The sequence below is a fragment of the Alosa alosa genome, chromosome 4 (genome assembly GCF_017589495.1).
Source record: "Alosa alosa isolate M-15738 ecotype Scorff River chromosome 4, AALO_Geno_1.1, whole genome shotgun sequence".
Classification (NCBI taxonomy): Eukaryota; Metazoa; Chordata; class Actinopteri; order Clupeiformes; family Clupeidae; genus Alosa; species Alosa alosa.
The window spans coordinates 11,132,945-11,157,616 of record NC_063192.1 but is presented as its reverse complement, the minus strand read 5'-3'; the positions used below and the strand labels follow the sequence as shown (position 1 = coordinate 11,157,616).

General features: G+C 41.0%; 2 protein-coding genes across 7 annotated transcripts; both read right to left on the bottom strand.

The window, feature by feature from the left end:
- Positions 1-90: 90 nt before the first annotated feature.
- On the bottom strand, positions 91-16,929 carry atp13a2 (ATPase cation transporting 13A2). 6 transcript variants are annotated; one of them, XM_048240760.1, is made up of 29 exons: positions 16,741-16,928; positions 14,232-14,350; positions 13,813-13,980; positions 13,575-13,633; positions 13,386-13,455; positions 13,192-13,271; positions 12,988-13,065; positions 12,477-12,546; positions 12,205-12,339; positions 12,017-12,083; positions 11,764-11,895; positions 11,356-11,517; positions 11,044-11,154; positions 10,821-10,867; positions 10,261-10,449; positions 9,296-9,502; positions 8,736-8,846; positions 6,647-6,803; positions 6,423-6,534; positions 6,173-6,297; positions 4,966-5,153; positions 4,767-4,859; positions 4,453-4,532; positions 3,907-4,059; positions 1,885-1,981; positions 1,552-1,775; positions 1,027-1,178; positions 710-882; positions 91-510 (listed from the first exon to the last, which is right to left on the bottom strand). In XM_048240760.1, exons 1-29 carry the CDS (start codon positions 16,751-16,753, stop codon positions 346-348), a joined length of 3,537 nt encoding a protein of 1,178 aa, XP_048096717.1. In that variant the 5' UTR covers positions 16,754-16,928; the 3' UTR covers positions 91-345. The 6 variants fall into 6 exon arrangements, with proteins under 6 accessions (XP_048096717.1, XP_048096718.1, XP_048096719.1 ...); XM_048240761.1 differs by having other exon boundaries at positions 12,205-12,312; XM_048240762.1 differs by lacking the exon at positions 16,741-16,928 and adding an exon at positions 15,986-16,110.
- Positions 16,930-20,142: 3,213 nt separating this feature from the next.
- On the bottom strand, positions 20,143-24,252 carry LOC125293388 (succinate dehydrogenase [ubiquinone] iron-sulfur subunit, mitochondrial-like). Its single transcript, XM_048241262.1, has 8 exons — positions 24,098-24,252; positions 23,137-23,270; positions 22,927-23,012; positions 22,671-22,804; positions 22,434-22,547; positions 22,131-22,232; positions 21,760-21,882; positions 20,143-21,545 (listed from the first exon to the last, which is right to left on the bottom strand). The coding sequence occupies exons 1-8, from the start codon at positions 24,161-24,163 to the stop codon at positions 21,465-21,467; spliced, it is 840 nt and encodes a 279-aa protein (XP_048097219.1). The 5' UTR covers positions 24,164-24,252; the 3' UTR covers positions 20,143-21,464.
- Positions 24,253-24,672: the final 420 nt, after the last annotated feature.

Genomic DNA, 24,672 nt, shown 5'->3' with positions numbered 1-24,672 from the left:
GTGTTGAAATTTGTGAAACATTTGTTATGTTTAAGTAGAATTTCACACTACTCCCACGATGGGTCATACAGATAAATCTAATCCATTTAATTAGTAAAAAACAAAACGCCTTTATTGCACATTACTTAATACATGTTTTACCTTTTCACATAGTAGTACGGTCATCACAGCACCATACAAATAACAGCTTGTGGGTTATGCATGCATCTGTGTGTTTCAACATTCCACTGTGCCTTATATAATAGGCGTCTTTATAGGACCTGGTTCCCTGGCCATGTGTTACATGATAACAGATCCAATTTTGGCTCAAAGTGATCAATGGAAAGGACCGGTCTGAAGTGAATGCTAGCTAAGCCCAATGACTGTGCACTGTGGTGAAGACAGTGGTTGGTCCAGGGGAGGCCAAGATGGACTCTCGGATAGGAGGTTATCAAGGCGTTTGTATTGCTTTTTGGACATGTGCTGTCCTCGTGTACGGAGGCAGTTCAGGACACCATGGTCTATCAAAACCTGTGCAAAACAGAACCAGTTATGACTTGAGAATGGTCATAACAAAACAATCAGCTCAGTGTTTTAATTTTTAAAGCCTAAAATGTATAATGGATATAAAATAAACTAGTTATCTGAGACTCTATTTATAGAGAATTTTAAAAACAGCATATTTTCAATGCACACTTTATGATCCAATTTGTGTACTTGGGTTTCTTACCTCTAGCAGGTAGCAAGTGAAGAAGTTGAGTGCAACCAAAGCCAGCAGCAGCAGCTTGTAGTTCATGTCAGTGATTTCATAGAGCTGTAATATCCGGTGAAGGATGGTCAACGGGAACAGCAGCAACAAAAACATTGCAGCGAACAAGATGAGCAGCAGGAACACAAACAACACTAAGGACAAAGAGGAGAAGGGAGCATGACAGAGTTGAGTTTCTCTCCCTACAGAATTCTCTGAAACTAAAAACCGACTGAGGGATTGATGAATCATACTGGGGTAGAATCGAATACGTTTGGACACTTCCTGCCCTGTCTTACCATTGGTGTACAGTGGCTTTTTGTAAGGGTATCCCTTAGTCACAATGATGGAGATGAAGATGTATTGAAACCCTGACACTGCAAAGACACTTGTGTCTTCCATGTTTGGCAAGTTTGCTGCTCCTGCCAAGGTGGAGTTTAGTGGAACAAACCTGCAAGGCAAGATCCAAAGGTAGTGTTAAGAAAATCCCATTTGCTTTTGACTACCATAACAGTAATGGTAAAAAGTATCACTCTAGCTTATATGAATTACAATGTCCTCACAAACGACACAAAGAACTATATCGTCAGGGATCACTTTTAGTATGATTTTGAGAATGATTAAAAAACTGACAAGCAATCAGAATCCATCACATTAGACATCACATTCATCAACACAAAGAGACTTTCCTTATCGTTGTGGACATTCATATCGTTATAGTTACAGTTATCTTTCTTGTCATCATTCCTAGTGTGAATGACCCTCTACCCTGATATAACAGAAATAACCACAATTATCCATTAAGTAACAGATATTTCCCTTACCAGCTCTGAGAGTATGTGATGAGCAGAGCTGCCACCTGAGTGAGAATCAGAAAGAGCGTGTGCAGCAGGAGGCTTAGTGCAACCGGCAGAGCAAACAGGCTGGCCGGGGGCCGTTGAGGGTGGAGCTCGTTGCTAGGGCCTCCTTTCCCCATCACAATGGCCAGGAGCGTGACCAGAGCCAGGTCAAAGAAAAGGAACTGTAGGTCACCCAGGTTTGTTTTTACCTTGGGAACAAATAAAGAGGTGGGTGCATGAAAAAAAAAGTTGAGAGTTATCATTTTCATGTTGGCCTTGAGGCTGTACATTGTTTTGTGCAAATATAATGATACTCACTGTATAGAGGATAAGGACCGAGGCAAACTGGATCAGACTGTACAATGCCATGTACTTGAAGAGACTGAAGGATGTCACAAGCGAACACCTCCCTTCTCTGATGGGGCAAGACACAAGATTAAGCATACTCTCATTTGTACAAAAGGGACAAACAATTCCTTTACACTTCTGGTGCGTATGACCCCTTAGGGCAGGGGTGGGCAAACTACAGGCCGCCAAGCACTTTAATCCGGCCTGCTGAGCATTTAATTATGTTATCAGACTGCTCGCTATTTTTTCCTGCGATAGAGACGACGTTGGTTAGCTTTACTGCAAACTGCTTTTCACTCTTCTTAGAGAATGTTTACAATGCCAATGTCAAAACATCATGTTACATTGCAGCAGATCTAACTTGAACGTTATGCTACTCCATTTAATTGGGAACGCATCTCAGTGCTCACGAGAGGGAGAGAGAGCGGCAAGTTCCAGCTGGCTTGTCATTGTTGAAAATTGATATCTCCTTCTCATAAGAAACTTTTAAAAGAAAATCATGAAAGCAACAGTAGTTTACACTACTGACCATTTATAACTTGTAAGGGCACAGCCATAGGCACAGCACTTGCCGTAGCGGAGCAGAGCTGGCAGAAGATTGAGAACTAAACGTGAATTGTTCTTAAAGTGACAGTGCACCATTATAAATATTAATATCCAGTTAAGAACAAAATGATTCATACCCCTGGCAAATATTGATATAATGTTGATTTTCTTTTGACCAATATGTTTGTTCTGACTGTAAATGACATTGCCACATGCCAAAAGGTTGTAAGACAATGTGGTAGAAACATGGAATCAAAAAAATAATCGTTTTTATCTTTTCTAACATTTTTATGAAAAATGGCAAGTCCAAAATTATTCATACCCTTTTTAAATAATCAATGGAAACATCTTTATTTGCATTAACAACTCTCAAAAAGATTCTTATAATATCTACCAAGCCTCTCCATGTCTCCACAATGATTCTAAACCACACCTTTTTAACAGCAATCCGGGTTTTCAGTCAGGAACAATTATTTGCCTTCACTCTGGCCTTGTGCTCACTTTTTTGACGGATTGAGGTCTGGACTCTGGCTCTGTCACTCTAAAATGTTGATATTGTTCTCAGTCAACCATTTCTTGCCTTGTTTGGCTGTATGTTTTGGATCATTGTGTGGTTTAATGGTCCAATGATGCCCATTGAGGCAGGTCTCTCGGCAGACTGCCTGATCTTTTCCACCAAAAATCTCAATGTAGCCCCTTGTTTTAGTGTTACCGTTTACTTTGAGAAGTTCACCAGGTTCCATTGTCTGAAAAACACCCAAAACTAATACATTTCTATAGCTATTCTCCACATTGTGGATGGTGTTTTGGTGGTTGAAATTTTCACTCCATCTCAAAATGGATCACTTAGTCATCTTGGATGCTGATCATGGATCACTCTTCTCCAAACATGCACAACTCAGCTTAACCTTTATAAGGGCACACCTGGACAAAGAATTTAGCTTTCGCTGGATTTCTTTTTGACCCAGGGACATGGCCTAAGATTGGTATAAAAAAATAAGAATTAAATTCCAATGACACCATGTCCATTTCAATTGTGAGGGCTAGAAAAGTATTCTTTTGGGATGTTTTTCAACCAGGGGAACCTGGTGACCTTCTGAAAGTAAACGGTAACACTATAGCAAGAGGCTACACTGAGATTCAGGAGGAAAAGATCAAGCAGTGTGCCAAGAGACCTGTCCCAATAGGCATCATTGGACCATTAAACCATACAATGATCCAAAACATAGAGCTAAACAAGGCAAGAAATGGTTAACAGAGAGCAATGTCAACATTTTAGAGTGGCCCAGCCAGAGTCCAGACCTCAATCAGTCAAAAAAGTTTCCACTGCATAACAGGTTGTAGTTTAACAGTCCTTCCTCTTGTGCATTCAAATCATTCCGGAAATGCCTTCAGGAATGTAAATGGGCAAATAGGAAACACAACAATAACCATGTGGTGTCTCACCGAATCAGCAGAGGCACGCAGCTTATGTTGTCAGTTTTTGATGTGAAGGGAGATGCCACAGACGCCTCCGCCTCCGAGAGGGACACTCCTACGTCAGCCGCTCTAAGAGCTCCACAGTCATTGGCTCCATCCCCACACATACCCACTCTGTAGCTATGAGAAGAGAGAAAAAAGATGTTGTTAGTGTGATGGGTTGATGAGCAAAAATATATACAATATTAGTAATATGATGTTACACAGTACATTACCAAAACATCACATTTCGATGGTCAAGATCTTTGGATAGTCATTTGATCTAGTAATAGTCTTACAAGCCATTTTTCCACAACTGACTGTTTTCTTCTTCTGGGAGTTAGCTTAACTCCCAGAAGAAGGCATGTAGCCGAAACGCGTTGGAGTTTTTTAGAAGGTTAACTTGACCAAGCCATGATAATAAAGGCTTTTTAACTTTTTCAATAGAGAGTGCCTTGAAGTTTTCATCCAAAGAGCACCGTAGAGTCCAAGAGGCGCTCCTCTACCCCCATTCTTTGTTGACTGTTTTCTTACTTGAGTTGCTTAAGTGCAGTCACCAGCTGTGTCTTCTGGTCAGGAGCCATGCGTGCATAAACAGTGGCCCTCATCAAAACCTACAGTTCAACGATGGGGAAAAAAAACAGAATAACTAAACAGCCAGCACATTCTTTCATGCACTTAAGGGCTATTTTACTGCCAGTGCCAGAACTTTTCTGAGCTGAAGTCCGTCAAGATTCCTTTGATAACACAGTCATCCTAGTTTGCATTTCTCAACATAAAAACCTCCAAAGTGAATAAATAAGGAAGGCCTCACTACAACCTCATTGGCTGATTTCTAGTGGTATTACCTTGGGCATATACTCAGGAAAGAAGTCGCACAAGGCAGAGAAGGACTTTCCATTGACAGCGAGGTGATAGCTCACACCACTCTGGTAAAGCCCCTGAGAACAGAGGGAGAGAAAGCAGAGCCTCCATAAATAGTCAACATGAGCTAAATTATCCTCAGGCCATGCGGCAAGGCCACATGGGTCAGTGGTATTTACAGACCTGGGAGAGAACGTCCATTGCTTCTTGTTGTGATGCGTCCGCCTCCACCCCTCCCTCTCCAAGATGAAACTTCAGCACTGCTGGCGACTGACCAGTAGGGGGCGAGGCATGGACAAAGATCACCTTCTCGTGGGAGGCCACCATGCCACAACTTCGAGCCACGTTCACCGCAGTGAGAATGTTGTCACCTGACACATGGGAACAGGCTAGGTCAGGGGTGGGCAAACTTTTTGGCTCAAGGACCACATTGGGTTTTGAAAATTGGCCTCCGGGCCGCACAACGGCCTATCATTTAGTATCAAAAGTATTTGTTTTAAAATATGAATGGCTTGAAAAAAAATTACTGCTAATTTGATGCTGTTTAACAAACGTATAAATTATGCACTGTTGCTTTAAGAACTCACGTTTTCACGTTTATTTCTCAATGATCTTATGCCTTCTCCGCTATGACTACTGCTGTACCTATGGCTGTGCCCCGTCACAGTTTTTAAATGGTCAGTAGTGGGAACTACTGTTGCCTTCATGATTTCCTTTTAAAAGTTTCTTATATAAAGAAAATATCAATTATCAACAATGACAAGCCAGCTGGAATCTGCCGCTCCCTCTCCCTCTCGTGAGTGCAGACTAATTAAATAGATCGTAGCGATCGATAGCGTTCACGTTAGATCTGCTGCAAAGGAGATAACTAAGACTAGGCCTATCATCTCTATTTAACATGATGTTTTGACATTGACATTGTAAATGTTCTCTAAAGAGAGTGAAAAGCAGTTTGCAGTAAAGCTAACCAACGTAGTCTCTATCGCAGGAAAAAAATATCGAGCAGCCAGATAACCAAATTAATTGAACGTGCTTGGCGGGCCGGTGTTTGCCCACCCCTGGGCTAGGTAGACCATGACGCACTGATTGTTTGACTTTGAATCTCAAGGGGATGTTTTGATTGCATTTCTCAATATAGAGAAAGTGAGACAAATTGATCTTGCCACTTAATTCATGACCATAAGCATTGTAATTATCCTCGTTTTATCTTGGAAGCAGCACTGACAATTATAAAAAAATGACCTGACTTCACTGTATCATTAACTACATTAGACTACAAACAAGAACCAGCAAAATCATTTAGGATAACAGAAGTAATATGAGGAAATGCATCAGTGTATACTGTGAGTCACATAAACCAAGTATTCTGAAAAATGCTGCTTGCTCATACCTGTTACCATGACAGTCCGTAGTCTGGCCTGACGAAGAATGCTGATGACTTCTGGGCTCTCAGGCTTCACCTGGTTCTTCATCACCAGCAGACCTAGGAAACACATATCTCTCTCCACTTTGTCCCTACAACAGGAGGAAGCAACTGTATCATTCATCTGTATCATTCATCACCCTTGTTCCACTTAATCACAAACTGGAATTCAACAGTTTAGCAAGTCTACTTGACAGCAGTCCCCAGAGACATTTACCGTGACATGGAGTTTAGGTCTGTCTTTTCATCAAGTGGCTTGTAGGCAAGTGCTAGGACCCTGAAGCCCTCACTGGCAAAACTACGCAGGGTGCTAGAGAACTCAGCAGGCACTGTGGATAAAAAAAAAAAAAATCAGACTAGGTGAAGCAACTCTCATTGCTACACAAGTTTGCGTCAGTTAACCTCTGAAGTGAGCCCTTGGTACAGTATATGTGTCCTTACTGCTTTCCTGGATGCAGTGGCTGGCTACCATTTCAGGGGCCCCTTTGAGAAAGGCAGCGGCCACTTGGCCTCCGGGGGCCACCGTGATCACACTCATACGCTGCAGTGCCGAGGAGAAGGGGAAGCGCTGGATAATGGCCACTGCCTGACTCATGGACTGTAAAAAAAAAGGTGTGTGTGGGGTTGGGGGTTGGGGTGAAGCCACACAGACGTAGAGCCAAATTACCATTAGATATGATGAATCAGCCCACGTGGCCACATGGAAACTTGAGTAACCAACAAAAATGCCACACTCCTGCAGCAGCTGCCATTCATTCATTTAAAATAAACTCCTTGCTACAGTACTTAAGGCTTACACGGTGCTGTGATTTAAATGTTACAGGGCTACTGCAATGGCTTTTTTTTCTGGCAACCTGACCGCAGCACATTTTTGTGCGAGTGCCTCCTTTTCTTTTTCATGAAAATTCTTTGAAAAATTTGCACCACTTTCTTGCAGTGAAACCTGTATTTCAGGTTCAAGTAGCTTGAGGGTTTTTCTTTGCATACCAACCAACCACTAATTCTCCACTTCAAGTCAAGTTAAGTTTATTTATATAGTGCATTTCATACACAGAGGTCATTCAATGTGCTTTACATAAACAAAAGCAAACAGTAATGGGCAATTCCATGGAAAATTACATTTTTTGTAACATCCATAACGCCAATAAAATGTGATGGTATGGTATGATGTGAATGATTACATGAAATTTGAGCATTTGCTATTTTTGGCTGAAGAATGTACATGAGAAAAAATGCACAAAAAAATGAATGTTTTATTCACATCATACAAATGCAAAGGCATTTCACTGGCGTTATGGATGTGACAAAAAGTCAATTTTCCGTGGAATTGCCCTAATAGCAAATTAGAAAATGTAATTCCGAGGAATTACCAGTGCATGAAAATGCAAAAATATATTAACATAAAATGCAAAAACAAACTTTTATTTGGAAACAGTTGTGGGCAGAGGAAACATTTGGCAGGAGTCATAGGAGTCATAGTTGATGATAACTGACAGTTGGAATGGCTGAACAGTTAAATAGTTGAGTAGTTTAAATGATTAAATTATTTAATAATGAATTATTGTAGTGAGGATTTTTATTTTGAAACAGTTGAGGGAAAAGGAAACAGTTGGCGGGAGTCATAGGTGATGACAACTGAAAGTTGGAATGGCTGAACAGTTAAAAAGTTGGATAGTTTAAATAGTTACATTATTTAATAGTGAATTATTGCAGTAAGGACTTTTATTTTGAAACAGTTGTGGGCAGAGGAAACAGGTGAATAGGATATTTAGTCCAGGGTTGTGCAAAATTCGAATTGCAATTCTGCTTCCTGTTTGCTACCTCAATTGAAATGCAAGTGAAATTCAAGAGTTGAATTTGAATTTAAGAGCCAGTTTCAATTCAATTCTGGAATTTTGCACAACCCTGATGTAGTCTTAAGAGAGCCTTACCTGCATCTGTATTGGGGAGTGTGCCATTTAAAACCTTAGTAAGAGCTGTTTTAATGCTGTGAAGTTAAGTTTCCCTCCCTTTATAGCTAGAAGTTCTGGATCTTGAGTTAGTAATTGAGAAGATCAGAGTCTGATTTTGTCAATTTTACCTTTGAAAACGATGCAAACTCACTGCATATATTACTTGAGAGAAGTTCAGGTGCTAAATGTGAGGTGGGATTTGTTAACTTCTCAATGGTTGAAAATAGTACACTAGTGTTACTTGTACATCTACTGATGATGCTAGAAACTACCTTTCACGCAAATCTTTTGACAGCTCTTTAGCTTTCCCCATGGCTCACTAGCCAGCAAAATCAGTGCAGCAGCCCTGAGTGAAATGTGCCGAGGTCTCACAAGAGCTTCGAGCTACAAAACAAGCTCTCATTTCATTTGCACAAAATGCAAGACAACGCTTTGTGGCTGTAATATCGGATGACGTATAGGGTACGTCTACACTATAGTGTTTTTGTTTGAATCTGAAACACTTTTGTAACGATTTGGCCTCCCGTTCACATTACACCATCTACACATTTTCAAGCTCCTCCGAGTCCTTCACTCACAATGTCCTGGGGAAGCAGCTCCTGAGGAGGGGGCCTCATCACTGCCAGCACTCTGCGGCCCCCAAACTCTGCATGCGCCCGCTCATCTTCCCCCTCAGGCTCTTCCAGCTCCTGCATATGACAAAAAGGACCATTCCAGTCAACAGCAAAATAGTAGGCCACTGTTTTGCTCCTAAGTTAGGCTAGAGATGTTGGTCATATATTCTATAGCATCTCAGCTAGTCATCTCAATTTTAAAAATGTCTTTTCAGAAATGTTGATTGTAACTTAGAACACATATTTGAAGATTAGAGTTATAAGATTCCATTTATTGTGTGATAGAAGCATATTTAAGCTCTCAGGTTTTGACCCTATATTCTGAGCCATTTAATCAATATTTTCTTGCAAGACTTGTCATATACATTCAGTGGTATCTTAGCAACACATTTTTTAAAATGTGTTTAATCATAAACAATACAAAGATACTTAATTATGAGCTGTATAGTAAACACAGGTGTCTATACAGTGTAATATGATGCGACAGAGTGATTGAGAGTGAACAGCAGAGAGGATGTCCTCACCCAACCGGTGGACTCGATCATTTTGAGCTCCAGAGGGTCTCCCAGTTGCTGTCCTCCCAGCAGGGCCACAGTGTGACAGCAGGCCAGGCTGGTGAGCATGTGTCCTGGGGGAAGGAGACGTGGGTCTGGAACCAGTTCTGAGAAGGTGTTGCCTGTGGCTTCCATCACGCCCCACACATCCAGACCTTCCTCGGTCAACGTGCCGGTCTAGAGGACGAAAGCGAGAATGAACATAACCCTGAACCAAACATGATCTGATACTTAAAAGACTTGTTACACAGAACTGACCCATGTCCATGAAGAGTTCAGCAAAGATATGGGCCATCTATGTAGATATTTTACAGAGGGTACTTTAAATATTCAACAATCACAGCACAGCACACACATCAGTAATACTTTTGGGAGAATACATTAAAATACTGGCTCAAATGTCCAGCAATCTTACATGTTGCAATTTGGTCATATCAGGTATATTTTCCTATCCTGTTAGTGTGAAACATATATGCATTTCTGTTGTCTTATATAAGAGTTCTCCCATTCATTTCTACTGAACTACAGGAATTTACAGTTTATATTCACATCACAAGCTCATTCAGAACTCTATTTCTAACCTCTGACCAACGGTTTTCTAACCTCAGGGCTATGCATCAAGCTTTCGGCTTCTTTAGCGTGCACAAACATTAAAGACACCCTGACAGACTCAGTTTCGCAAAACAGGTTTAACAAGATTTCTTTTCTTTTTTCCTCCCCAGGATTAGGTTTCCTTTATTGTCCCTGTTCCCTTGTCCGCAGAACCTCAGCACCTCTGAAACATGCAACCAGTCCTGCTTATCTTTTATAATTACATATTTTGTACTCACTTAAAAAGGCATATACATTAACAAATACATTATTTCTCACCTCAGGTCAATCAGGACAACATTACCATCAATAACAACAGATTTATTTACTCGTGGTATATTGACCTTGTCAAAGCAGAACAGGGAGACCTTCCCACAGACGTTGATGCGGGGTGGGCTGATACAGAAGATGCCCTGTTTCTTCAGCCGGCTCTGGGCGTAGATGGTTCCCGTGGTGATGGCTGCAGGAAGAGCTGGTGGCACTATTATGGTCACAATGTCCAGCGAGCGAATCACAATCTCAACCACGGTGGCCTGGAAAGGAAGCACAACAGGCTCACTTAAAAAAAAAAAATGGAACCAGACTCCGAGACAAGGAGTTCTTATCTGCCTCTAACTGGCAAAAACACATTTCTTTGGGAGAAACTGTGGTAATACAGTGTTACGATATGGTGTCGTAATCGATTCAGCCTTATCTGGGAACCTGGGGGAGATGAAGGGAAGCCACACAGCTTGTGTAAATCAATTGCTATGGCAAATACACCATCTCAGAAAACAGAACTAGTGCAACCAACTGAGTATCCATTATCAGACCATTATATGCTTGTAACATGGCTGTTCCATTATAGAATAATAGTGATTATAACAGTGACAATCCGTAATACATTTGTAATTGAGGTACTCACATTGCTCAAACTCAGCATCACTATGCTATAAATTGTGCCCCCCAAAGCTGTAACAAAAGAAATAAGTATGTTATGCTCAAAGCGTGCATATTGAGGACATGTATCCTTGACATCTGGATAAACAAGGCATGTACCGGTCCATGTAACAGGATTTTCCATGGACAACCTGCCATATAGTCTGGAAAGCCATAAGCAAACAGTGTGACGGAAGAGCCATGTTTACCTAGCACTCCCAGAAGCAGCAGGAACTTAATGGCATCCCGGTAGAAGCGGAAGTTAATTGCCTGTGGGTAGAGAATGGAACTAACCAGATCTCCTTTGGCTGTGAAAAACCCTAAAAGAGACATGGAACAGAAACCAGCTCATTACATTGCAGCCTTAAAATCTCAGAAAGAAGATTAAGTAATTTAACACCACAAGGTAATAGCATAGTTGTGAGAAAGTCTAGCAGTGCTGGAGACTACATTATTCTACATAGTAAACTGGGGAATCCATTTAACAGTTAATCTGAACACCACTGATCAGGGCAGATCACCTGTGCGAACGACGACAGCGAGAGCCCCTCTTCCCCCAGGGCAGCCCCCTTTGGCCTGAATGGCCTGTGTGCCACAGAAGAGCGTGTGTCTCCGCTGGGCTTCCGTACAGTACCTCTCCCCGGCCGCAGGCAGCGGAGTCTTCATCACAGGTATGCTCTCACCTGACAAAAAACAAAAACAGTTCAGATGAGGTCACATTACATAAGTCTATCAACATCCATTGCAACCTTCAAAGTGAAACACATGGTAATTTTTACTTAATAACTTATGGTTAATTTCATAACGTTTGATACTGCATCTGCATCCATACAACAGACCATCCTGACCTACTTGTTTCTAGCACTATACCAACACTAATGAGTCATTAATGGTCACTAATGATGGGTCAGTAGTTAACCCAGACTCACCGGTCAGCATGCTTTCATTTACCATGCACTCCCCGGCCAGCAGGGCAGCATCAAAGGGCAAGAGCAGCCCCTCCGGTGGGATCAATATACAGTCCCCTGGCACCAGGTCTACAGAGCTCACACTCTCCTCCTCTGAAGCGCACAGATAAGACAGGCAGCGGCATCCAACCACAAGAGGAAACACTTGTGTAAGAGTTTAATCTCAAGGAAGTGACATTTGTAAAGCACCATGACACAAAACCAACAAGCTCACCTCCTGTGTTTCTCCGTACGGTCACAGGTACAATTAGCTGGGCCATTTTGTGCAGAGTAGTACTTTGCTACAGAAATGTGCAGAGACAAGAGATCACTCTGAGACTTGAATCATAAAATCATAAAAATACGTTTTTTTCACTTGCACTGCGCATTGTCAACATAAAAAAAGAACACTGCTTAACTCACCTTGCGTATCTCATACAGAGAGATGGCAATGGAAATAAGAGAGATGATGAAAATGCAGGCTGCATAGTAATAGTATTTGTCTGACATCCACAGGATGATGCTGCAGACCTGAAACATGTAGAACGGGTTGAGCACCTGCAGGGGTCAAGAGACCAGGGCGAGGTTAAGCATGACTAGGGGGACCAATGGGTTTTTCCACAGAACACTCACATAGTTACATAATTACATCACAGAGATGATGATGATGAGAGAGGGAGCCTGCAGATAGTCACCTCCTCAAAGAGCAGCTGCAGATAGGATTTCACAGGGACATCAATAAGGTTCTGGCCGTACACCTTCCTCCTGATACCGACCCAGAGAGAGAGCGAGAGAGAGACATTAAGAGGAGGTTGGAAATGTCTTTTTTTCCCTTTACCTTCATTTAACTAGAGTTTATGAGTCAACTGAGAACCACACAGTATTTTGCAGTGACACAGCAAGAAAAGAGACAGGGTGACAACTTGTCAGTTAGGAGAGCCAAACAGACAGACCAGGAGTACACGCCATGGAGAGACATCTTGGAGTCAAGTTATATAGTATAAGGATCAGGAGGAGGCATGTATACAGTTGTGTACAACCAGCTGCTGGACACTAGACTTGTGTGTCTTTTTTCCCTGTATCCCTTTATGGGACCCTCTGCAACCCTTTGGCTTTAACCCCAAAATGTAAATCAGTGATATGGTTCAAACTGCTAGCCTAACCAACCACGAGGAAGTGGTTGACGTGATTGCAGAAGTTACTCACCTGCTGCTCTGCTCTTGGCAGCTCAGTCCCTGCTGCATCTGGTGCAGTTCAGCACAGGACCAGTCATCATTCAGGACACTACAGGAAAAGGACAATTTAAACTCTAAGACTCACTGCAACATTCTCTCTATGAGAGAGTAATATAAAGCTCACAATCCTGCAAGCTACATTTGTCCTCATTTTTTTTTTGTTTGTTTGTTTCACCTGACTTTGCAGAAAGCTCCCTTCCTGACCATCCATACATAGCGGATGCCTTGAAACATGTAGTACCGGAGCAGCAACTTCTAGAAGATTAAACACGAGAGACAAGCTTAGAGAGTGCTGGGTAGGACAAATCACGTCTTTGGCACAATATCCTATTTCCCTTTTGTTCTCATCCACCCACCACAAGTCCTTACCTCCTCCTTGTGCAGCTGCACTGTATCTCTCCACTCATATTCATTGCCCTCTCCAGTCGTCTGGCCCAGGCTGCAAGAGGAGAAAAACATCCCGCTATTCTCATTTACACTGGCTCAGGGACAGCACATTAAATATAAATGGCTGGGGAAGGAGGGAACAGGGAAGAAAATACAAAAGGTGCTTCTCACCCTTCCTCATCAACCTCCTCAGTGAGCACTGTCAGGACATGCTGCTCCCCAAAGTCATCCTGAAAGTCAAAATGTGCTTTAACTCCACAGCAAGTTGCTCGAGGCAACAGCATCAGCTTAATTGATATAATAAATGATATACCTATTACACTCACAACGCAATGCCAAGACACGGATTCTAATAGACACACAACATCTAACTGTGACAGACAGTCAAAAGGTCTGAGAAAAGTCGTACTCTTAGGAGTATGATGTCTGCCATGGGCAGTGGACACTGCCGACAGCGAGCCAGCACCCCCCACCGTGGACGCCACTTGAACAGCAACAGCAGGAGGCCCAGGGAAAGGACTGCTCCAATGTAGCACAGCCACACTCGCCAGCAGATCCATTTGTAGCCCTGGACATCCTGCCAGGATTGAACACAAGAATAGGGGTAAACCAATGCATAATATGTCTAATATTCTTAAATTATTTATACACCAATGTCTGCAGACAGGAGTAGGAGCAAAGTAGAATTGAGAAACCTCTTTCTATACATTCTACATCAGCATACTGTGCACGTGATGGACATACAGACTAGATGAGTGAAATTACTTTCATTTCCAGCACGATTTCAGTCAGAACAAGGAAAGACACATGCAAATATGCTAGACATACCATATGTGAGACAGCCGTCTGACATGGAAGTGCAAAACAGGGGGATGTGAGGTCCGGCTCAGGAGATCGAAGTCCAGGGTCAGGCAGGGTAAGCCTGCGTCCCTCCTGCTTGCTGCCGCCTGCATCGAGAGAGCTATTATTCCTCTGAAAGATCTCTATGGGCAGGCTTCAGTTATAGGATACACCCTTATTGTACATATCCAGTTTTGGATACACACTTAATGTTTAAACACTTGGGAGAGTGCAGTTCTCTAACAATGTGGAGCTATTGCACTGCTACTATTATGGTTTGTAGACAATGTTGGGTTGAGTGTTCTGAAAATGTAGTCCTGTACTGGAGATATATTGTATAAGTAAATATATAATGACTCTAATCTAATCTAAACTAATCTTTTAGACAAGTAGTAGGCAGTATTTGGCCTTTCTTTGAAGTGCTGCTACTGTACAGTGTACCTCAGGTTCATTTAGTTAAATCAACACAGGCTACTTCACATTGTATAATGATGCTAATAAAATAGAAAGAAAGTACACCCTCAATATACATCCAAGAAGAGGTCAACAAATGTGCCCATTTACTCACAACAATCAAAGTAAAAACAATATAATAACTTACACTATTTTAAGCATTACATATGCTCATGTAGCCTACTTAGGGATAGCGAAAATGAAGAATTCCACATAAAGAAGACCCATTACATTATTATTCTGATGAAATGAGCAATAGCCCAACAGCCATAATACTGCTCACTAACAAAGGTGAAGGAGAATCAGGTCATCTGACAAGGCAGTCAGATCAGACCCAGTTAAAAACAGCCCAAGGTATGCATTTTTCACATCACAAGTGAAGCACATGCTCAAAAATATTCAGATTATTTTGTCAATTGCTCCCATTATTCATGGATAAACTAGACCTTTACACCTCTGTAATAAATTAATACTTTGGCATAGTTTGACCTAAAATGTGGTCTAATCCTTTAATCTTTTGAAACTGTAATCTTCTTATGTGTCTTTTCAAATGTATCCTATTACAATCAACTTCTTAGCTGTTATGTGATACTAGTAATCCACATCAGTAAGACTTAGGCCTAGCTACTTTTATCAGTAATTTCTCACCACTTCATAATTCCCTGTTGACTCCTGAGGTAACACTGACAACGTCTGTCAAACAAAACAACAGTCGGATATGGTCTTAACTCTTCCCATGCACTTTTTTAAACTCTCAAACAAGAGAGGGGAAATGAAACAAATCAGCTGAGTTTGTGCCGTTGTTTGGCAGTCACGAGCACATTCAGCTGAGCCCCAAAATAGGCTACCACCGCAAAACCAAGAACATAATGGTTAATGCCGGATATTCGGCCTACACAATATAGGCATCTCTGCGTTCTTAATAAAATATTTCATGGCATACAAGGACTCACATCGCCAGATATGAAAATGGAATTTAAAGGGAAGTGTTCCGCAGTTATTCGAGTGGTCTTAACAGGCTGGCCGCAACGTCACTGAAATGTCACAAAGCAAACCGGCAGGTGTTGTCGTGGCAAAATAAAACGAAATTCTAAGGATGAGATCTTTGATAGTCTTTCATACATTTCAAGTTCTCCACCATACCCATGCCTGCTTGGCAACACAGTTCGCTATGCCTGCGTGTCACCACGGCTTCAACAATTCATCCCCAAATAGGATTCTCTTAGGACTACATGGCTATCCCAACACCAATAATGCGTTCAATCAAGAGATATAGAGGCCATTCCTACCCTACAGCAATCAAAGTGCAGACAAGTCACCAGTCCATCTGATTAGACAAATAACCTGGCCAGGTAGTTTGGTTCTCTTCCTCCTCCTCAAGTAAGTCGCAAAGCTGGATCTGGAGGACTGGATCAGAGGCAGGTGCGCAGCGAGACACACCTCGCAAAGTCCCGCCCATCTAATTTCCGTGACCACCCAATAATAACAACTTTCCTATACAAATAAAGTATGCTTTTAATGTAGGCTACCACACTTATATCTTGTTGTGCGATGTCATGTAATGTCATAGTGTTTATGATTAGATATGTCGTTGTCGTGGGTGCAAGTTTTGCACTGACCCAGGTTACGCACAACACTATCACTATACCTATCACTATCATCAAGCTTATTATTTTGACAAGGACACTGAGCTGTCGACCTCTGCCTATAACGCAGATTACAGAATGCTTGAATCATGACCGATTTGATTATCTGCATTGAATTTGTCTTGCAAGTCGTAGGCCTACCTACCATCCATAGCCTTGAAGAACTTTGTTTCTCAAGCGAGCGAGAGCATGCGATATGCTGGGAACACTATGCACGTTACTGCGTTTAGGTCTGACAGAGCAAGCACAAGGCTTGAAACACCCGGCTACAACAACATTACATTTTCACGGCCAGTCCTTAGTCTCGAGCTTTAACTAGTTTTTATGGAAAGGATTTCAGAGGGTCTTCTTCTTTACCCAGAGAGCCGTCAAACTGAAGCCTAAGCCGCTTGACTTACCAAAAGTCTCCATTTCTCAGAGAAGGCAGTGATTTACACAGGATCCTCTCGTCATTGCGTTTATTGCACAGCGTGAAGCCAGTGAGAAACACTGTGTTCTTTCCACATTCAGCAGTATTCGAGTCTGCCAGACCCAGGCAAGTATCATTTCTGTTATCTCTTATTCTCCTCCTCCTCGGTGTGTGTGTGACGAGTAGAAACGATCTTCCTCGGATGCTTGGGTGAACGTGACACATCGACAGAAAAATAAACATCGCCATCTAGTGTCTAAAAGGGTATTAGTGCCTCTGACCCATCTAAAACACTCGCAAATAAATTATTGTGCACTTTCAATCTACAGTGTTGGAAGGATGGTTTGAGTCAACTTATGATAGCCAAGGTTAATTTTCTGCAGGCAGTATTTGGCATTTCTTTGAAGTGCTGCTACTGTACAGTGTACCTCAGGTTCATTTAGTTAAATCAACACAGGCTACTTCACATTGTAATGATACTAATAAAATACAAAGAAAGTACACCCTCAATATACATCCAAAAAGAGGTCAACAAATGTGCCCATTTACTCACAACAACTTTTTTTTAAAGGTAAAATTGACTCAACATATCTGCTCAATTACAAATTCAACAACCTGAACTTCCAGCAACAAACAGAGGGAAACTAAACTTGATGTCAGAGTTCAGCTTGATAGACTACGAAACACTTGAAAAAACGGTACAGAATCTCAGCTCTTCCACATGTGTCTTAGACACTCTGCCTACCAATTTCTTCAAAACTCTTTTTCACATAGCGGCGGATGTCCTTCAAATTGTAAATGTATCACTGCTGTCTGGCACTTTTCCTAAGTCACTGAAAACAGCTGTTGTAAAGCCACTTCTCAAGAAGAATAACCTGGATGCCTCCATGCTAAACAATTACAGGCCCATATCCAATCTACCTTTTATTGGCAAAATTATTGAAAAAGTAGTCTTTAGTCAATTAACCACCTTCCTAACATCAAATGGGTATTTTGATTACTTTCAGTCTGGTTTTCGGGCAAATCACAGCACTGAAACAGCTCTCATTAAAGTTTCCAATGACATACGCCTCAACACAGATTCAGGTAAAACATCAGTCCTAGTGCTACTGGACCTTAGTGCAGCATTTGACACTGTTGATCACAATATTTTACTACACAGACTAGAACACTGGGTTGGATTTACAGGCATAGTTATCAGCTGGCTAAAATCAAATCTACAAGAAAGGAGCTTCTTTGTTGCCATCGGAAACTGTACCTCAACACCAACGTCCTTGACCTGTGGTGTTCCCCAGGGGTCGATCTTGGGGCCACTATTATTCAACCTCTATATGCTCCCACTTGGACAAATCATTCAAAATAATTTGATTTCATATCATAGCTATGCAGATGACACACAAATTTACTTAGCTCTATCACCAAACGACTATGGCCCTCTTGAATCTATGTGTCAGTGTATAGAACAAATCAACACCTGGATGTCTCAAAATTTTCTTCAGCTGAACAAAGAAAAAACTGAAATAATTATATTTGGTAAAAAGGAGGAAAGACTTAGGGTTGCCACTCTCCTTGACACAAAAGGGTTGAAGGCAAAGGAGACTGTTAAAAATCTTGGTGTATTGACAGTGATCTAAATTTCAACAGCCACATGAAAGCGATAACTAAATCAGCTTTTTACCACCTCAAAAATATTGTCAAACTTAGAGGGCTGATGTCAAAACATGACTTAGAAAAACTCATTCATGCATTTATCTCCAGCAGGGTTGATTACTGCAATGGACTGTTCACAGGCCTTCCTAAAAATACTATTTAACAGCTTCAGGTGATACAAAATGCAGCAGCTAGGATTCTAACAAAAACTAAAAGAACTGACCACATTACTCCAATTCTTAAGTCCTTGCACTGGCTTACAGTAAGTCACAGAATTGACTTTAAAGCACTATTGCTTGTTTATAAATCAGTAAATGGAGCAGGACCTAAATACTTGTCAGACATGCTTCAGCAGTACACACCTTCTCGTCCTCTCAGGTCCCAGGTGAAAAACCTGCTAGTAAAACCCACAGTTAGAACTAACCATAGTGAAGCAGCTTCTCTGCTATGCGACTCAGCTGTGGAACCAACTTTCGGATGACATCAAAAAGGCCCCAACTGTAGCCAGTTTTAAATCTAGACTTAAGACCAAACTGTTCTCAGATGCTTTCTGCTAACTGTGCAGAGTTACAAATTCTGAATCTGCCTTGATAATTATTCTACCTTGTCTTTTATTACTTTTTTTTACTACTTTTGCCTTTGTTTTGCTTACTAATTATTCTTTATTTTTAAATGATTTTTTACCTTGTGTTTTATGTTTTTTTTTTTTATTATGATCTTTACCTTTTAACTATTCTTTGACTATATTGCCCTTCTATGCTTTTATTTGTTATTATTGTTTGGTTTTGTTTATGTAAAGCACATTGAATGACCTCTGTGTATGAAATGCGCTATATAAATAAACTTGACTTGACTTGAACAATCAAAGTAAAAACAACATAATAACTTACACTATTTTAAGCATTACATATGCTCATGTAGCCTACTTAGGGATAGCGAAAATGAAGAATTCCACATAAAGAAGACCACATAAAGAAGACAAAGAAGACCCATTACATTATTATTCTGATGAAATGAGCAATAGCCCAACAGCCATAATACTGCTCACTAACACAAAAGTGAAGGAGAATCAGGTTATCTGACAAGGCAGATAAGCCCAAGGTATGCATTTTTCACATCACAAGTGAAGCACATGCTCAAAAATATTCAGTTTATTTTGTCAATTGCTCCCATTATTCATGGATAAACTAGACCTTTACACCTCTGTAATAAATTAATACTTTGGCATAGTTTGACCTAAAATGTGGTCTAATCCTTTAATCTTTTGAAACTGTAATCTTCTTATGTGTCTTTTCAAATGTATCTTATTACAATCAACTTCTTAGCTGTTATGATACTAGTACTCCACATCAGTAAGACTTAGGCCTAGCTACTTTTATCAGTAATTTCTCACCACTTCATAATTCCCTGTTGACTCCCGAGGTAACACTGGCAACGTCTGTCAAACAAATCATAACAAAATATAGCAGTCGGATATGGTCTTAACTCTTCCCATGCACTTTTTTAAACTCTCAAACAAGAGAGGGGAAATGAAACAAATCAGCTGAGTTTGTGCCGTTGTTTGGCAGTCACGAGCACATTCAGCTGAGCCCCAAAATAGGCTACCACCGCAAAACCAAGAACATAATGGTTAATGCCGGATATTCGGCCTACACAATATAGGCATCTCTGCATTCTTAATAAAATACTTCATGGCATACAAGGACTCACATCGCCAAGCAGAAGTAAATACCCAAAAACATTTAGGAGAGAATTTTTTTTATTGTGTTTAGCCTTATGTATCAGCAATCGAAAAGCAAATAAATATTTAATACCCAATGTAAGTAAGATGTCAACAAACCTCTGCATACATTCAAGTACAATCAAAACAAGTTGTGTAGGCTATGTACTTAGTCTTATTGATCATGGTGAAGTAATTTCTTGGAATGTTTTGTAAACAGCCATGACTGTTTACCTTGGGGTAACAAGCTCTCTCTCACGCACGCGCGCGCGCACACACACACACACACACACACACACACACACACACACACACACACACACACACACAAATCCATAGCACACCCATCAATATTTACATTCAAGGGAGACTCTTCATCCTCTTCAGAACATCAGACAATTAGGTACATTTACAATTCAAATGATAAATTACACAGTGCCATTCCACACTGTACAAAGTATATAATATACACAGTATCCACTGAATAAACAAGCACCAACCTATTACATTGATGCACTGAGCAATGCATTCATTGCAATAAAGAATATACATTTCCCAAATGAGGGCCTCTCTGTGGCATAAGGGCTCAAATCTATTCAATTCTATTTCAAATCTATCCCCTTATAGCTTCCTCTTCCTCCTGGCATATTCTGTCTGACTTACATACACACCATTTGAATCTTAACCCACCCACATACAAACTCCATTTTCCTGTGAATAATTCCTGGTACTTTTAATTCACTATAACTACTAAATCAGTAGCGGAGTGGTAATTGGAAGAATCAGGAGAATTTCCAGTCAACCAGTAATGTTTTGAGGCCGGGCTGACTGTTGTGATCTTAGAAAGGGCATGATAACACTGTTTGTATAAGTTCTTTGCTACGCCTTCCAGCAGCCTGGATTGTGCGATCACAGCCACTCACACTGTCTCCCTGCTGCCCCTCCCCACAGCCATGGTAATAACGTGGTAACAGCTATGATCACCAGACATGCAGGTAATGAGACGCCTATGAGATGGGTACAGAGACTACTGAAGATTTTAGATGAGTGACTGTGACATGGTTTAAATAGCCCCGGATTTCCCCCCTTAAATAGGAATCAGGCCAAGTTAGGTTATACTCCCATCAACACCTCCAGAGGGGGCCGCTGGAATCTGAAATCTCCTGGTAATATTTTGTGTCCCACTCCGCCCCTGTACTATTTTGACAAAAGCTGGCATTCTTAAAAGAAAATTGTGAGTTCCGATAATCACTGTCATTTTGCTTGTATTTTCCTACGTTACAATACGTTATTTTTTGTTCATTAAAACACTATTTTCCATTGAATTCCAGAGATTCAGCAAATTAAGAGGCAGACAACCCTTTCTCCTTGTATGTCGCCATCATTTTCTTGATTTCTGCAATAGCCTTCCCTGGGTTGAGTCCCTGTGAGTGGAGTAAAAGGCAGGACAAAAAAATTAATTGATCAACACATAATCCGAAGAATCAATCCACATAGAAAAGTATCAAGACATGGCTAATTACAGTCTTGTAACATGACTGAAGGTGTCATATTCTGTGCAAGACTTTAAAACATGAGTTTTTTTTCCACCTCTGTTACTTTACCACTGAACAGTTGAGAAGTGGTCTGTGGTGTTACCTTAGGGCATGTCTTTGTGCAGTTCATGATGGTGTGGCAGCGATACAGGGAGAATGGGTCCTGCAGCTTAGAAAGCCGCTCTTCTGTGAAGTCATCACGGGAGTCGATCATCCAGCGATAGGCCTAGAACAGGAGGAAAACATCGGTTAAATGACACCCTGACTATTCTACCATAAAAGAGCATGCAAAATGTAGCTAGTAACCATGATCGGTTTTCTTCTAATGAGTGACTTCTGTGCCATTCTAATCTCAGCATCTCAGCACACACAGATCAGGCCAGATTGAAAATAGCTGGTTCCTGGTAGCATATTTGTTTTCTGGAAGAAAAAAAAAACAATGGTAAAAGGTTTAGGATCTTTAAGCATAGATACCTGCATGAGCACCGCTGGTCCAAGATATTTATCCCCATTCCACCAGTAGCTTGGGCAGCTCGTGCTGCAGCAGGCACAGAGGATGCACTCATACAGACCATCCTGTACAAAACAAACAGGATGTGGACAATATCAAATTAATATATGGAGCATTCATCTTTTCCCTTGTGCAACATTTACTAAATAGCAGGACAGTGGACATCAGTTCAAAAGATCAGTCCAAGAGACATTCAAGAGACTTCTTATGGTGCATCAGTATAATAGCCATTACTGTGGGTTGGTTGACCCTTATGTCATATTTACCAGTTTCTGACGGTCCTCAATAGTTTGATGGTACTGCTTTCCCTCTTGGGTTTCATCCTTTTTCTTAAGATAAGGCTCAATGGATTTGTACTGGGCATAAAAGTTGCTCATGTCCTGAAAAATGATATAGACCAGTAAATGTTGGGCAAATGACAGAACAAACAAATCACTTATGACCAACTTAGTGTCATAAGTGTCACGATACATTTCTAAAAAATGTACATCAATTATACTCACAGGCACTAGGTCTTTGACGACATACATATGTGGAAGAGGATAAATCTTGGTCACTTTGGTGTTTGTGTCTATCTTGTTAAGGCATGCTAATGTGTTGCCCCCATTGATGTTCATCGCGCAAGAGCCACAGATACCTGTGTAAATATCCACAAGAAAACAATTAACATCAAAATGACAGAAATTAACAGAATTTAGAGTTTAACATCTATGACAACTGCACAGTTGTCTTACTGTGTGGCATCAACCTATCCCTCACCTTCTCTGCAGGAGCGTCTGAAAGTTAGAGTGGGGTCCATATCATTCTTGATTTTGATTAGAGCATCCAATACCATTGGGCCACATCTGTTAACAGTATTTTAGTGAGTAGAGTGGGGGAACAGCAATGGCTAAAATTATGGCATGAAATATATTACAGGCAGCACATTGCAATTGCAATTGCAGTCAAGAAGTTGAAAACCTCACTTACGCATTAAGGTCAATTTCATATGTCTGCATCCGTGGTTTGTCCCCTGGTGTGTCAGGGTCCCACCTGTAGATTTGAAACTTCTTTATCCTCGGTTGTGGGGCTGGGGCCGCAGCTGTCTGTGCATAACGCACCATCTGACAGATGAGAGATATTGATATTCTTCAACTTTAATCTTTATTTCAAGACAAAAGGAACACAACATGAAGGCTATAGTTTTCTTTTTAGGCCTATGTAAGAGTGTGTATGGAATTAAGGAGTGCAATGACTTCTTGAGGACAAGTAGTAGACACATTAACTGTGTGAATTGAGCTCCCTCTAGTGGCGACAAACCTACACGACAAGTTACATATCTGAGTTACATCACTTCGCCTTTCTTACTCAACTCACCTTACCAGGGTGGTCGTTTCGTACACAATACAATAAACAGTCTGGAGTATTTGAAGACAAATAATTTGTTCTCTTACGTCTATCTAAGACTAGCAGCAGCATTTGGCATTTAGAGAACTAATAAGATAACAGATGTGTGGCAGGTGCTATTGTTGCGCAACCCATGAGTGCTACCATGACAAAACTTTCCAGCTTTGTCCTTCTACAATTAACTAATCGAATCTATCAATATGGGGGCTATATAGACATATTCCCTTTGTTCATTCTTGTAGTCCTAAAGTCTTAATCAGAGTGTTACAATCCAATACTTGTGTACAAAAATAGCCACAGTACTGTAGTGGCCAATGCTGCTTCTTGTTCGACTTGTTTTCAATTTAAAAAAAGTGTTTCTTAAAAAGCACCGTATAGGTCTACACCTAGGTATCACAAACAATTCTTCATTCTAACGTTAGCTGCTAAATGTCCAGACACTTGGCATTGATGATTCCACATTACAGATAGCCAATAGCCAATGACTCGTACATTATTAAAAGCCAAACTATCTGTCTAGTTTATTTGTCAGTAGCCTACATACCATCATCCCCCCACAGCCGCGTACTGCCAAGGCGCTCCGACCAAGTTGAGTACATGCAATCGACATCTTCAAATTGTTACAATACAACGTTACTGTTACACTTCCGTTGGCTGGGTCCACAAGAACATCACTCTGGTTGGGATGTGTAACTGTAATGAAGCCCACCACCTCTCCTTTATAGTTCAAATACGTCACACAAATTCACCAATCAGCGATCGGCAAACAGTCACCACTCCATAGCAATTCCCTAGCCTACTGGAGGCCTGGGACTTCACTCTTTACATCAGAGAAATTATCAAACTAGTTGCATCACAGATGAGCGTCATTGACGTACAGAATGGTGAAGTGCATCTTTGAAAAAATGTAAATTACTTAGTCTTTGGACAATCTCCTTATATTGTGATGTAAGGCCTATATGTAGGCCTACTGGATAACGAACTGTGGGTGTTAACCTATAGAGATTCTACTTTTAGGCCATGGTCAGAGGGCATAGGTCAACATGCAGTCTCACACTGACAAACAGAACTGACAGCAAATTTTGTTGACTAACTAACCAACATTCCATGATTTAATTG